This window comes from Mytilus trossulus, chromosome 1 (genome assembly GCF_036588685.1).
Source record: "Mytilus trossulus isolate FHL-02 chromosome 1, PNRI_Mtr1.1.1.hap1, whole genome shotgun sequence".
In the NCBI taxonomy this organism is placed as follows: Eukaryota; Metazoa; Mollusca; class Bivalvia; order Mytilida; family Mytilidae; genus Mytilus; species Mytilus trossulus.
In genome coordinates this window covers 43,641,230-43,656,237 of record NC_086373.1, presented here as the reverse complement: position 1 = coordinate 43,656,237, position 15,008 = coordinate 43,641,230, and the positions used below count along the sequence as shown (strand labels likewise).

General features: G+C 30.3%; 1 protein-coding gene across 3 annotated transcripts in view; it reads left to right on the top strand.

Annotated features, from left to right (window-relative positions):
* LOC134725072 (histone deacetylase 6-like) overlaps nt 1–15,008 on the top strand; it is an 80,781-nt gene continuing 65,773 nt past the window's right edge. For all 3 annotated transcript variants that reach the window (XM_063588604.1, XM_063588596.1, XM_063588587.1), the window contains exons 1-9: nt 1–171; nt 3,969–4,058; nt 6,618–6,806; nt 7,189–7,223; nt 9,615–9,756; nt 12,850–12,987; nt 13,565–13,662; nt 13,940–14,044; nt 14,601–14,669. In XM_063588604.1, the coding sequence (XP_063444674.1) occupies nt 3,981–4,058; nt 6,618–6,806; nt 7,189–7,223; nt 9,615–9,756; nt 12,850–12,987; nt 13,565–13,662; nt 13,940–14,044; nt 14,601–14,669 (854 nt within the window). In that variant the 5' untranslated portion in view covers nt 1–171; nt 3,969–3,980. The remainder of the gene's footprint in view (nt 172–3,968; nt 4,059–6,617; nt 6,807–7,188; nt 7,224–9,614; nt 9,757–12,849; nt 12,988–13,564; nt 13,663–13,939; nt 14,045–14,600; nt 14,670–15,008) is intronic.

The window sequence follows — 15,008 nt, the reverse complement described above, 5'->3', positions numbered from 1 at the left end:
TCTCTCCCCACTCTTACAACGGCTCTTCATGCCTTTGTTGATTTTCCAACTTATGACATAATATACGATAGTTAGTTACCAGTCAGAAATTATCCCATCGAGAACTTGATTTACAATCCGGTGATTCCAGTGTCAGCAGCTACGCCTACAGAATTTTAGTTGCAGAGAAAGGTAGCTTTACTCAGTACAGTAGGGGTTGATTTAGAAATAACAAAAGTCCATAAGGCCACACCAATTTAATTTCTTGTTCTACGGATTTTTGGACTCCAAAATTTGGGGCGAGCGAGCGATTTGAAAATTTTAATAAAAAAATATTTGATTTGCAAATTTTTGAGGCGAAGCTTGAAAAGTAAAGGCGAGCGATTATAATTTTTTTTTGTAAACATAAAATAGCAGGTTTTGACTATATAAAAACTTTATTTATCACTTGTACTTTTACATTTCTTTAATTTCTGAAGTATTTTCCCTGTTCACCAAGAAATAACTAAATCTGGTCTATGTATGTGTGACTGACAATGACACAATTCTCCATCCAAGTCATAATCAGTTTGGGGGACGGTAACCCTTTAATGTTATAAATATCCCTTTTACATGTTTTATGAAGGATCAATATAAGTTATAACATATTTGTTTGTACAAAAGGGCTCATATTTTCTCAAAGAACTGTATATCTATCTGGTAATTAATTTTTAAAAAATGTCCAAGAATTTTGTATCATTCCTGGACTTTTAACCATATTAAATTAACACATTTACTTTAATAGTTTAATATAATTCAAAATAAGTGGACCCCTCTTTAAGAAAAAGTTGTTTAAAATATGATTTAACTCTCCTCTTTTTGAGTACAAAATTCTAAGTTTTCAAAGGTTTTGTATATAAGAACTATACAAATCCTTGGTATTTCTATTTTCTTTTCTACATCAGTAAAATGACCCTTTGTCTGAAGGAGGGTTGTTCTCAACCTGATAATAACAAACACAGGTCAAAGTACGGCCTTTTACACAGGGCTTTGATACAGACCAAACAGCAAGCTTTAAACGACCCCAAAATTATTACCTTACACAATTCGAACAGGAAAACTAACGATCTAATTTATATAGCCAAACGGGAAAATACCAATGAACAAATGTCAACATCAACAAACGATGACTGATGAACGACAGACCCCTGAATCAATCAGAACAGTTGCATAAACATGCAGTGACTGGATAGTTTTGTTTCGCCAGCATACAATATAATTACAGTTGAAGGCAAATCCTTCAGAAGTACTTTATTCTAACAACGAACATTTATTTATAGGGAATATAAGCAAGGGGGAAAGAAACCAATTTGATATCATTTTATAATATTTACAAAAAAAAACGGTGCGGGAAATGGACATGATTACATTTCCGGATGCGGGAAGCGGGAATATAAAAAAAATAAAAAAAATAGGTGCGGGCGGGTCCGTCGAACAAGGAATCAAATTGGTGTGGCCTAACTTGATCACTGAATTCTGCAATTAATAAAGTCGACTATCCACTATACGAGAAGTTTTACTAATCAATAATAAATAAATAAGCTTTATTTAGAGTCGACAAGGTATACATACATAGACAAACATAAGCTCTAATGAGGTTTTAACTGACATAGTCAACTTTATTATTTACAGAAATTGACAACTAATAGTGTTTGGCGAAAGGTGCTTTATTATAGTAGTGCATATATAGTTATACCAAGCATGGTATCAATAAGCTACATTGAACAAAATGTCAATATGAAGCACCTGAACCCCAATGTGGGTAATAATAAAAGTAATTAGAAAAAATTAACAATAAAAAGAAAAAGAAAAAATGTTTTATATCAATTACATAATAAAGTGGCCTGGAACATGCTCTTTCGCTTAAAACCACTTGGTAATATAAACCCGGATGAAGTATCAAAGGGAAGCAATCTCTCACAAGGTGTTATCAATTAGGTAGGGTACAATGAGAGTTGCCTCCCATTGTACGCAATGAGAATTTTATTGATAGAATTTCCGATTCCTGTGCATTAACACTGACAGGGCAAGTCAATATTTTGACCCTATCAAATTATGTAAACGACAATGAGCAAAGAAGTGGGGGTAGATTAAGCAAAATCCTCCATTCCAAATTTATCCTCTCTTGGCAGATGGTTTCAAGTTGTAAACTTATTGACAAACATATAAGGATGTAAGGGAGACGGATTTATAAAAGTTTTTCCCAACTTGTTTCTGCATCCCATATTTGTACTTTATGTAACATTGTAATATTTGTCTTGAAATTGTTTATTAATAAATATTGTTTAAACTAAACATATTGTTACTTCAAAATATTAAACTGAATATACATGTATCATGTTTTAATTCAAATTGATGTCCAAATCTTTAAAATTCATTTTAAAAGAAAAATAAGATAAAAACTTTGTTTTTACAATTCTATACCAATTAAATTCAATATGGCTTAATTTTGCCGACTCCAGATTAAAATGTAACCTACATGTACACCTATTACAATAAATTAATTTTCATACATATTGGAAAGATCTTTTTTTTTAGTTTCAGTTGCTAAAGGCATAATATACATAACGTAAGGGTACCCAGATTGCACCGAGTACCCAAATTGCACCTATTTAGAAAAAATAGCAACGATAATCTTACAAGATTTCCTAGAGACTAAACAATTTGTATTTTTATGATTTGATACTATGCACGTCTTTCAACATAGATAAACATATTTAGATATACACAAAACGTTCAGTCGTTCACAGTATTTATCAACAGATGGACTGTTTACTGAAAAAGCAAAATGTTCGAAAACGTCATCATGCGACGTCATCAAAACGTCATCTTTTTAAAACGAGCAAATACAATATATTACGAGTATCCATTTCGTAAAATATGAAGAGTAAGTATGGACTAATATCCAATTGTTCAAAATATTTGAAAAAAAATAAACAAAAGCTCGGTTATTAGACTTTTAACGATGTGAACTTAAGGATGTCTGCTGCTCTAATTTAAAATAACAAGGATTTCATGTGGTTGCTTAAAATGAAAACAACTTTGATATTTAAACAAAATAAAGTAATAAAATCATTAGTCTCGTGTGTAGTTTTCAAAATCAAGACATTTAGAAAATGGCGGGAAAAAGGTTTTCTTCAGACTTTACTATTTGTTAACATTGGAATTGTTTTTTACCCTTTAAACCAAGAAAAAATAACAAGGATTTCATGCAGCCGGATCACTAAATCTGAAATGATCTATTGAACAGATTTATGAAGACAAAAGTGGGGTGTCGTGTAAAAAAAATTTAATACATTTGGATGGATAAAACCTGAGAAAATCGAAAATATGACAAGAATTCAAAAACATGACCAGCAGACATCCTTAAGCATGGATGCAATTTGGGTACTCCTCATTACAGAATCATGGATAGTTTGAAGGTTGATTCAAACCCATTTTTGTATGACTCAATTTGAATTAAAAATTAAATTGGTGTACCTATACAATAACGAAGGATAGGGCTACAAAATAAACATAGTATGGACATTTTTTTCTGAATCATAAAAAAACGTAGGTGAAAAAAGTGGCAAAATAGGTGCAATTTGGGTACCGTCATGTTAGCTTGTTCAAAAAAGGAAGGTTGTTTTACAAAACAAAATTAAAGAATGTATCTTTATAACTTACGTACATGTACATGTATAGACATTGAACATGTTGAACCGTATTGATTTCAAATACTGTAAATTCAGAAATTATTGCGTGCATTTATTATTGCAATTTTGTCATTTTGGACTTAAATGCAATTTAAATTTTTAGGATTTTGAGAAAAATCCTGTTAAATTCATATAAAATATTTGAAAATGCGAGTTAAAATTATTGTGTTTACAACTCAGTCGCATTTTTCGCAATAATAAAAACCTCGCATTTATTTCCGAATTTACAGTAGTAAGATTTTTTTTCTTCTGTAGAACAAATGGACAATGGCAGAGCTTCCTCCAACAAACTTTGATGGGGATAAAGAAAGTAATTTAAAGGATGAACATCTTTCAGAAGAGGAAGTAAGTAGGATATGTAAATAATTCTTTTGTGCAACTTTGTATACAGGTAAATATGCTGAAATACAATGTATGCATTAATTTTTAGTCATTTCTTTCCTTGTTCAGGTTTTTTGGTCTACCTATTGGTAGCTGATCATGATCATGACCAGTTGAGTTTTTTTTATGTGTTTTGTGTAACTCTTTTTTGTCTAATGGTCTATATAGCTATAGTCAAAGGAAAGTTGGTGTTATATATATATCTCAATCATTTCATGTCTGGACCAAGTCTCAAGACGACATGTATCTAGTCATTGTGTTATACTTTTTTTTAATCTTTATGTCTCTTTTTTTCAAGTGCACTGAGTAGTTGATTGTTGGTTGTTGTTTTCAGTTGTTTTGTCCAATATTTGTGTTATTCATTAAAGTAAAAAAAATGAGGCCAGACAGCTCCAATATGTGCCTGTACCAAGTGACATCAGCAGGATGCAAGCATTTTCCATGCTTGTATTTGAGTACTTGTGTTTTGAGAGAATATCATCTTGAAAGCTGATCTTTTGTATTCTTTCAGCAATGTGATTGATTTAGATTCAGACATATGTTTAAATAGAATACATTGTTGAAAACCATATGGTTGGATAAATTAGTGCTGGTGGTTTATATGTTTTTTCTTGCTGTATTTGAATTATTTTTTATATAAAGAATCAATTCTTAAAAAACATATGATGGAATAAATTAGCACTAATAGATACCAAATGTAATATGTTTTTTTTTAAATTGAATTAAAAAGTTATAAATGGTACTAATTTGCATTCTTATTTTAATAATTTATGACTTAATCTTTTATCTAATTCATACATGAAAGATTGCATCAACAATATCTGGACTGAAATAACAATCAGTGTGAATGAAAAACAATGTTATATGCGCCCTCATAATTTATGGTACTAAAATAACCATTAAACCCATGTTTACTGTAAAGTCAGCAATATACATTTTAAGGCATAACTTGACAAAATGTGAAAAAGGTAAAACCAGATACTGACGGCCAGATTTATAATAAACAAAACACATATATTACAGACTGCAATTATTGACAAATTTAGAAAAAATAGGCTTTTGACTTTAGAGAAGAGACACATATTGAATATGGCAAGGTTAAACATCTAAGAAGTTTCAATCCTCCCAGTCCCATGTCAAAGAGATGTAATAGCACAAGATAAAGAACAAACTGTAAAAAGGATTTGAATTATCAGATTTATAAGAAGCACAAAAAACAACTAATTTAGTGACAAAAGACATAAAAAATTGAAAAGGATCTAGAATTACTCTTACAAGGTACTTATATCTAGTATAAAGTCAAGACAAACTTACAAATTAAACATTTTCTCTCAGAGTAAAGTATCAACACTAGTACTCATCCTACAGATCTAGTGCCAAGCAAAGAGGTCATAAACAACTAGGCTATGGTTTTGTATACCTAAGATATATGTTATACAGATTAGGGGTTTGATAAAGCCTTTATAACATTGACTCCTATCCATATCATCAGGGATTGCTCATTATAAACTATTACCATTGAGCATATATTATCCATACTATTTACTTGTACATGTATTTACTACATATTACCCATACTATTTACTTGTACATGTATTTACTACATATTACCCATACTATTTACTTGTACATGTATTTACTACAGACATGTATTACATGATTATATTGATTATGCCTCATCTAGGATAGTAAAGAGGCATTATTACTGGTCTGTGCATCCGTTCGTTCGTCCTTTCATTTGTTCATTCCTTTGTTCGTATGTCTGTTCCACTTCAGGTTATGTTTTTGGTCAAGGTAGTTTTTTTGATGAAGATGAAGTCCAATCAACTTGAAACTTTGTACACATGTTCCCTATGACATGATCTTTCTAATTAAAATGCCAAATTAGAATTTTTACCCCAACTTCATGGTCCACTGAACATAGTAAATGGGTTGTTGCAAATATTTATTGAAAGAAAAATTGTTTTGTAGGTGCTGGTCAATTTATTGCCTTCTTAAAAAATATTTAAAATATAGTCCAAATACAAAGGCTTCCTTAAAATGTGACCCTTGCTAAAAAATACTAATATTATGAAGTTTGTTTTAAAGCCTGACAAATCATAGTATTCATTGATTAAAATATGGACATATGTTTGTACATACATTGACATGTATTTTGACAAATAGTCTTATGTGTATTGAATTTAATGAAATATATCTTATTTGTATTTGAAAAACAATATTCATTCAATGATTCTGAATGCTTTCATTGGATTTGACTGTAACAAGCACTTGATTTTATATAGTAAGTTTAAACATATTTATTTATAGTGGATTGGGAAACAAGTTTTGCAACTTATATTAATCCCTTTCTACTTTGCGGGTGCAAGAGTGGTAATATTTGGTAATAAGCTATAAATATTTTATAAGATAGGGAAGTTTAACTTTATATTTTCAAGTTATTTTTTGCTGTTTTATTGAAGTACATTTTTTAATTTTGTTTTACCACAATGTTTATGTACCTTTCTGTGAAATATTAAATAGACAAAAGTTAAAGAACTATTACAGAAAAGGAAGTCACATAAAGAAGTATTAGAGGAAATAAAGAGAAAAGGTAGAGAAGAAGTTGCTCAAAAAAGAGAAGAAAGAAAGACAAAAAGAGAAGAAAAGATAATGGCAGAAAATGATTCACCTGATGAAGAAGATTATTATGTCCAAACTCTCTCAGCAATGGTAAGTTTCTAGTACTGAGAAGTTTTTGAAGAATAAATTCATCAGTCTTGTCTGAATACCACTATTAAAATTCATCACTGAACCATAAAAAGGAGGTCATTGACAACTGACAACTGACTTATGTAGACAGAAGACCATGAGGCATCTCGTCAAGCTTCTCTGCCTTATAGAAGTTGAAATATGTCAGTTACACATTATATATGTAAAATGGATTCATGCTTTAATCTGAAGATTACCCAAATTTGTTTCAAAGATCCAGTATACTGTATATACATATGGAGTGTTGTGCACTGTAGATTGTAGTAAATTTTAACACTTGGAAAAAGTTTTGGAAAATAGATTTGAAGTTGATTTAATCAACATATTTTTTTTTGGTTTTCAGTCCATATCACTACAGAAACCAGAGAAAGTTCTTGGGTAAGTTTATTGGAGTTGTGCAGCTTCTCTGTTAAATTAAATTGTTGAATACTTCAAACTTTTTTTTGTGATTACTTATTTTCGTTTTATTGAAGAAAAATTGTATTTATGGAAATTGTATTTTATTGTTATGCAAAATTCTGACTACAAACCCATAGATAATGTGTACTTTGTTAAACATTAAAATTTGTGCTTAAGTTAACCTATGAAACCCATTAAACTTTGTATCCCAAAAATAAAACTGAATCAACAGTAGATAATCATTATAGTATGTCTTGTCCTGAACATACATGAGATATTTGCCACTGGATGTAAAGCAACCAACAATCAATCAACCATTGTATATCCTTTGGTTCCTTTGTTGGAGGGTCATATTTCCTTATTTGACTAAACTATAATAATAAAACTACCGGTAATTAGTAATGCAAGTTAAAAAAATTATGCTGTTGGGTGCTTAGAAACTGTCAATAAATATTTGGTTATTATAACAAAAAATGTTCAAAGAAAAATGCATGTTAAATAAATGATTTGTCACAAAAAAAAACCTAACTTTAATTTTGTTTTTATCATAACAACCCTGCATACCCGAGGTATCCACTTCTGGGATTCTATTGTACTAAACATTTACCAGGTGTTGGTTCACAGTCCTTTGTAATTTTTGATTTTTATGAGACAATAAATTTGAAACAATTATAACCAGTATCTCTGTCAGATTATCTAGTGTACTTAAAAAAATAAAATCTCCACAGGTAAGAATGAGGAAGTACTAAACTGCATGAGGTTAAGAGGTTAAAACAGATTTAGAATTAAAGGTATCATTAAGTGTATGATGGTATTGTATTTCATTGTTTGTAATTTAGTTTATACATGATGTCTTCACTTTTGATTCATTATTTTTGGAAAATTAGAAAATGTTCTTGTGATCAGAAAGCTGATTTATTTTATTCTGTTCATCATGTAAAAACTATTGAAAACTGATTCTGGAAATTGTGATTTTGTGTTGAGCGTAATGTTGGCTGCTCTTTTGCCAACTTTTTCTAGTTATTGACAGGATAAGTAAGAATAGTTTGAAGGATCGTTATAATGGGTCAAGGACTTGTAAGGGGTGCAGCTTCAGCCATTACTTGGCCATTTCATAAATTGTTTGGGAATGAAAAGTGTTGTCAAAAGGATACAGCTTATTTACCTACAGATTTTGAACAAGTTATTAAATTACAAAATGAGGATGATGTAGGATCAGGAAGAGATGATTTTGTTAGGTAACAGAAAGGTTTTATATAAAATAAAGGCATATCATTAATACTTGTCTCTTCAAGTCTTGAAAAAACTTATTCTGTACTAATTTAAATTGCAGAGCAATAGAAATGAAATGTTTTAGCTATTGAAACAAACATGGTCTTAACAAGGAAACCAAATCCTACTGAAGGCATGTTGATTTTCATTGTATGTGAAAAGTAAGAATTATCCTTTAAATTCTCCCCAGGTAACAACGAGGAAGTTACCACAGCTAATGAAGTGAAAATTGAAAAACTGTTTTAAATTTATTTTTAGAAGATTTATGTTAAAAAAGAAAAAGTATCAAGTACTTGATTCATTATAAAAACTGATTAACAATGAATGGTTTATAACTGAAAAAAAAAACAACAAAACAGTAGAGACTCTTGTGATCAGAAATCAAACTAGGTTTATTCAATTCATTTTGTGAAAACTTACAGAAAACTGATTCTTGAAATCACATAAATTATTCAGGTTGGAAAATTTAAGTTAAAGACAAAACTTTTTACATAAGCATGATCAATTTAAAAAAGGGAAAGTAAACTGTGGATGAGCCATGGCCAAACATCTGAAAAAAACTTTTTGAGAGCTGTCATGGTATCATGACATATTCTTGTATAAAATTTTGAACCTGACATTACAATAAATTTACAGGATGTTTGTCTGAGAAATTTGAATCGGTATTGATGAGTATATTTAGAATTGTTTCAATGTTTCAATTTGTACATTTATAATGTTGTTCAAATTCAATTAAAGTTGCAGTAATCAACCGTAAGAAAATTAATGAGTTCTTCATTGAAGAATCTCTGTTTTTAAAATCTTCATGTTAATGCTTTTCCCACTTATGGTGTCCTGAATGGACATTCATTCTATGTCATCAATTGCATATCAGTACCAGCTTCATTTAGATTGTCACCAAAAATTTATCCAGTGTTTGTGTTTTAAGATTTGGAGCTTTACTTCTTTTATGTTTCTTCATTATTCACTGATCAAGGCCTCGTCTTGTGGTTCTTGATCAACTATGAAGTATATGATACCTGAAATACTATTGCATTTATATATTAAAATAAAATATTAAATATTTTCTGTTTCTCATGTACTTATATTTCATTTCAGGACAGGTCTTGTTTATGATGAATTAATGCTCAAGCATAAGAATGACTGGGACCCCAACTTTCCAGAGAAACCAGAAAGAATTTCAGAGCCTTTCAAAAGATGTTCTGAGCTTCATTTGGTAGAAAGATGTACAAGAATAAAGGTATGAAGAAAAAGGCCTTTTCTGTAATCTTGTTTTCTTTCTTCAATTATAATACTTTATTAAGGGATTTTTCCTTACAATTTTTTGAAATTCTATATCAAAAAAGCTATTTGAGATGCAGAATTGGAAGAAGTTTATTGATGTGAACAATTTATTTATTCACTTACAAATACCATAAAGTCTATAATAAATTAGCAAATTTCATGCAACTATAAGCTACATAAAAACTACCAGGCCTAATAACTTTTCCAAAAAATAAGACTAAAAATCATGTCAATATTAAAAATGTTATCTTTACCATGAGAACTATTTTGCATCTGTAACTGATGACATGATAAAACATGTTAATTTCAAGAATTGAACGCTTTTTTATGTAAATTAAGTGGGTTGTTAAAGTGTTGACTGAAGTACATTTTTAGCTCACCTGTCCCGAAGGGACAAGTGAGCTTATGCCATCACTTGGCGTCCGTCTTCGTCCGTCGTCTGTCGTCGTCTGTCGTCGTCGTTGTCGTCTGTCGTCGTCGTCTGTCGTTGTAAACTATTTCAAGAATCTTCTCCTCTGAAACTACTGGGCCAAATACTTTCAAACTTTAACTGAATGTTCCTTAGGGTATCTAATTTATAAATTGTATCCGAAGTTTTGATCTATCAACAAACATGGTCGCCATTGCTAAAATAAGAACATAGTGGTCAAATGCAGTTTTTGGCTTATAACTCAAAAACCAAAGCATTTAGAGCAAATCTGACATTGAGTAATATTGTTTATCAGGTCAAGATCTATCTGCCCTGAAATTTTCATATGAATCAGACAACCCTTTGTTGGGTTGCTGCCCCTGAATTGGTAATTTTAAGGAAATTTTGCTGTTTTTGGTTATTATCTTGAATACTATTATAGAGAGAGATAAACTGTAAACAGCAATAATGTTCAGCAAAGTAAGATTTACAAATAAGTCAACATGACGGAAATGGTCAGTTGACCCCTTGAGGAGTTATTGCCCTTTATAGTCAATTTTTAACCATTTTTCGTAAATCTTAGTAATCTTTTACAAAAATCTTCTCCTCTGAAACTACTGGGCCAAATACTTCCAAACTTTTACTGAATGTTCCTTAGGGTATCTTGTTTGTAAATTGTATCCGAAGTTATGATCTATTAACAAACATGGTCGCCATTGCTAAAAATAGAACATAGGGTTCAAATGCAGTTTTTGGCTTATAACTCAAAAACCAAAGCATTTATGTTGTTGGGTTACTGCCCCTGAATTGGTAATTTTAAAGAAATTTTGCTGTTTTTGGTTATTATCTTCAATATTATTATAGATAGAGATAAACTGTAAACAGCAATAATGTTCAGCAAAGTAAGATTTACAAATAAGTCAACATGACGGAAATGGTCAGTTGACCCCTTTAGGAGTTATTGCCCTTTATAGTCAATTTTTAACCATTTTTCGTAAATCTTAGTTATCTTTTACAAAAATCTTCTCCTCTGAAACTACCAGGCCAAATACTTCCAAACTTTAACTGAATGTTCCTTAGGGTATCTAGTTTGTAAATTGTAACCGAAGTTTTGATCTATCAACAAACATGGTCGCCATTGCTAAAAATAGAACATACATGTAGGGGTCAAATGCAGTTTTTGGCTTATAACTCAAAAACCAAAGCATTTAGAGCAATCTGACATGGAGTAATATTGTTTATCAGGTCAAGATCTATCTGCCCTGAAATTTTCAAATGAATCAGACAACCTGTTGTTGGGTTGCTGCCCCTGAATTGATAATTTTAAGGAAATTTTGCTGTTTTTGTTTATTATCTTGATTATAATTATAGATAGAAATAAACTGTAAACAGCAATAATGTTCAGCAAAGTAAGATCTTCAATTAAGTCAATTTGACCAAAATTGTCAATTGACCCCTTAAGGAGTTATTGCCCTTTAAAGACCTTTTTTCACAATTTGTTCATCTTGTTGACTTACTTTAAAAAATCTTCTCCTTTGAAACTGCCGTATCAATTTCAGCCAAACTTAGGCTAAATGAGTTTCAGAGTATCTAGTATAAATTTTATATTTTATTTCCTTGTATGTCAAGAAACATAGCTCCTATGGCTAAAATAGAACATAGGAGAAAATGATTATTTTTTTTGGCTTTTGAAGAAAATAGGACGATCCAAAAAACATTTAAATAAATTGAAAAGCCAAAATAATCATTGATGAGAGATTTAACCAAAAGAATTAAGGTGAGCGATTCAGGCTCTTGAGAGCCTCTTGTTTATGAAGGGAGGAAGAGTTTTATTCTAAAAATGTATGCATGATTTTAAAAAATCTTTTTTTTCAAATCTACATTTTTTCTCTCATGCTTGTTAATTAAAATAATTTACTATCTACACAAACTCTGACTATTAATTGTATTACTTTAAGCTTATAATCAAAAAGTTATCCATTAGGTTCCTATATTGATTAACAAAATATTGAAGTGTTCAATACTTGATGTAGTAAGTATAAATAGTCTAACAACCTTTCAAAAAAAAAAATAGCCCAACTTAATGTGTTTTAAATGTAGTTTCATTGTATCATGAGACTTTAATTGATTCATTTCATTTTTTCTTCTCAGTATTTGGCACATCTCTCATTGAACATAAAACAAATTGTATGTTACTGTTTCTGTTTTAAAATTGAGAATGGAAATGGTGAATGTGTTAATCTATATAACACTCACGTTACTCCATGGAAGAATAAAGGAGAAAGTTTGTGAATGGGGCCCCATCTCTGTCACATAAAATATGTAGTTATGGAAACCACATCATCACTTTGACCTTCACATGTGCTCCTGTCTTGGTTGTGAAGTATTGTAGGATTAGTAGTGGTAGTAGTACAATGTAGTATAAAGCCTATCATGTGCTCCTGTCTTGGTTGTAGAACTTGTGGTATAAAGCAAAAATAAGCATCATATTTTGTAATTGCCTTATAATTTTAATTCTCCACTCATCCATGACTTCAATTTTTGGATCTCGAAGTATACAGCTATTTTCTAGGTTCAAGGTTCTAGACTTTCCTAAAAATAAAAAAAAATATTTTGATTTAAGTTTTTATGTATTTTTAGACACAGTATGGGACAGAGGATATGGTATTATTACAGCACTCAAGGGAATTACTTGAAAAAGTCCAATCAACAAGTCAGATGAACAAACTACAGTTACAAGAATTCAGTCAGCAATATGATTCTGTGTATTGTAATCAGGTAGGTACAGACAATAAGTCATTTGGAAGTATGAATTTATGTATAATCATTCATTAGTGTGATTGGATCACTTATCTAATGCAATAATAGTCCATAGATATTCAAGTGCAACATTTTTTTGTTTTGCAAAAAGGATCTTTTTTCTTGTGAATAATTCTCAAGCAATTGTACAGTTATCTGATCTACCTGATTTTTTTGCCAATCCAAAATGATTTTTTAGTGATAGAATTGAGTTATCTTTCTTGGCACAGATATTTTGAATGTGAACAAAAATAACAAAAAATTAGATCAAAACAAGCAAAGTTCAACAAAGTAACATATAAATTATGTTTATACATGTAATGTTAAAAAAAAGCTAACACACCTTCATTCCCTGTTTATGTAAAATATATTTTTTTTTTCATACTCTCACTTCTCACTGTCTGCTATAATTCCAAAATTTACTAAGAAACTTTGGATTGTTCTATAGATGGATGATATCATAAAATCCAGAGAATCAGTACATGTTTTTTGTACCTTCATTAAAATTTTCTTCATTATATCTGCATAGTTTCTTAGCATACAGTTTTTTTTACAGTCATCCTATGAATGTGCACTTGTTGCTTTGGGTAGCACAATAGAACTAATGGAGCAAATCTTAAAGAAGAAAATTACAAATGGACTGGCTATCACAAGGTAAAATAGAAATGAATTGATGAAAGATACGTCTATCAACTTTTGATCGTGACAAAATAAGAATAAAAAAGAATTAAGAAAATTCAATGGTAAAAATTAATTAAATAATCGTAATGTTCTGAAGCTAAACCCAAATCAAAAGCTTTTCTCAGAAAAAGATTAAACAAAATGCTTCATTAGTCAAATGTTGTTAATTGATGTGTGGTCAGTTATACTGGCCTGCCAAGTATTTTTATTTATTTCTGCCATCATATGTTATATACTTTTATTTTATCAGACCTCCAGGTCACCATTCTATGAATGATGCATTATGTGGATTTTGTATTTTCAACAATGTCGCCATTGCAGCAAAACATGCAGTAGACAATCTTGGTGTCAAAAAGTAAGTATATTCCTAGAATGGAATTCATATACAACATTATTACCATTGATAGATATAGTAAATAAATATTTTATTACATTATACAGATGTTTTAATTTTGATAAATTTAATGTCTTTTCTCCAATGTGGTCTGACCATTTGTTTGTCTATGGGTCTGTCCAGATTCTGTAAGTTTTGTGTTTTAACCATAATGGTTATACAATGTACCATTAACTGATGTATCATTCAACAATAGATATAGGAAGATGTGCCAATGAGACAATTCTCCATCAAAGTAACAATTTATAAAAGTTAACCATTATAGGTCAAGGTACAGCTTTCAACAAGGAGCCTTGGCTCACACCAAACAGCAAGCTATAAAGGGCCCAAAAATTACTAGTGTCAAACCATTCAAACGGAAAAACCAATGGTCTATCCATGAATTATAAAAAATGGATTAATTTGACCTCCCTCTGAATGGTGGGATATACTGGATTGTTGTATCATGTGAGCATGCTTAACTGTGAGATGTGTTTTGCCATTCACCTCTCACCAGCTTCCTGTTTATTTTTTTCAGGGTACTTATTGTGGATTGGGATGTTCATCACGGTCAAGCCACACAAAAGATGTTTTATGATGATCCAAGGTATTATTATATATGCACAAAACATGACTAGTCACTTGATTTCCAGGCTTTTGGAGGTACCTAGGCTAAAATAGGTTTATGCATATTAAGTAAATACAAACATGCAAATTTAGGAAATACCAACTGAAAGTAAACACCCAGTCATGTTATCTTGAGATTTGTTAAAAAAAGAGTTTTTTCAAGTAATTTAGTGGTTTGCCATTGACAGAATTTATTAGCCAACATCAACATATTCTCAATTTTTTTTGTTTATAAAGTAATCAATCAGCTTTCTATAAATTTCAAACAGATTGTTTTTATATTATTTCAAAATATTATAGTACTTTGTAGTAATTATGT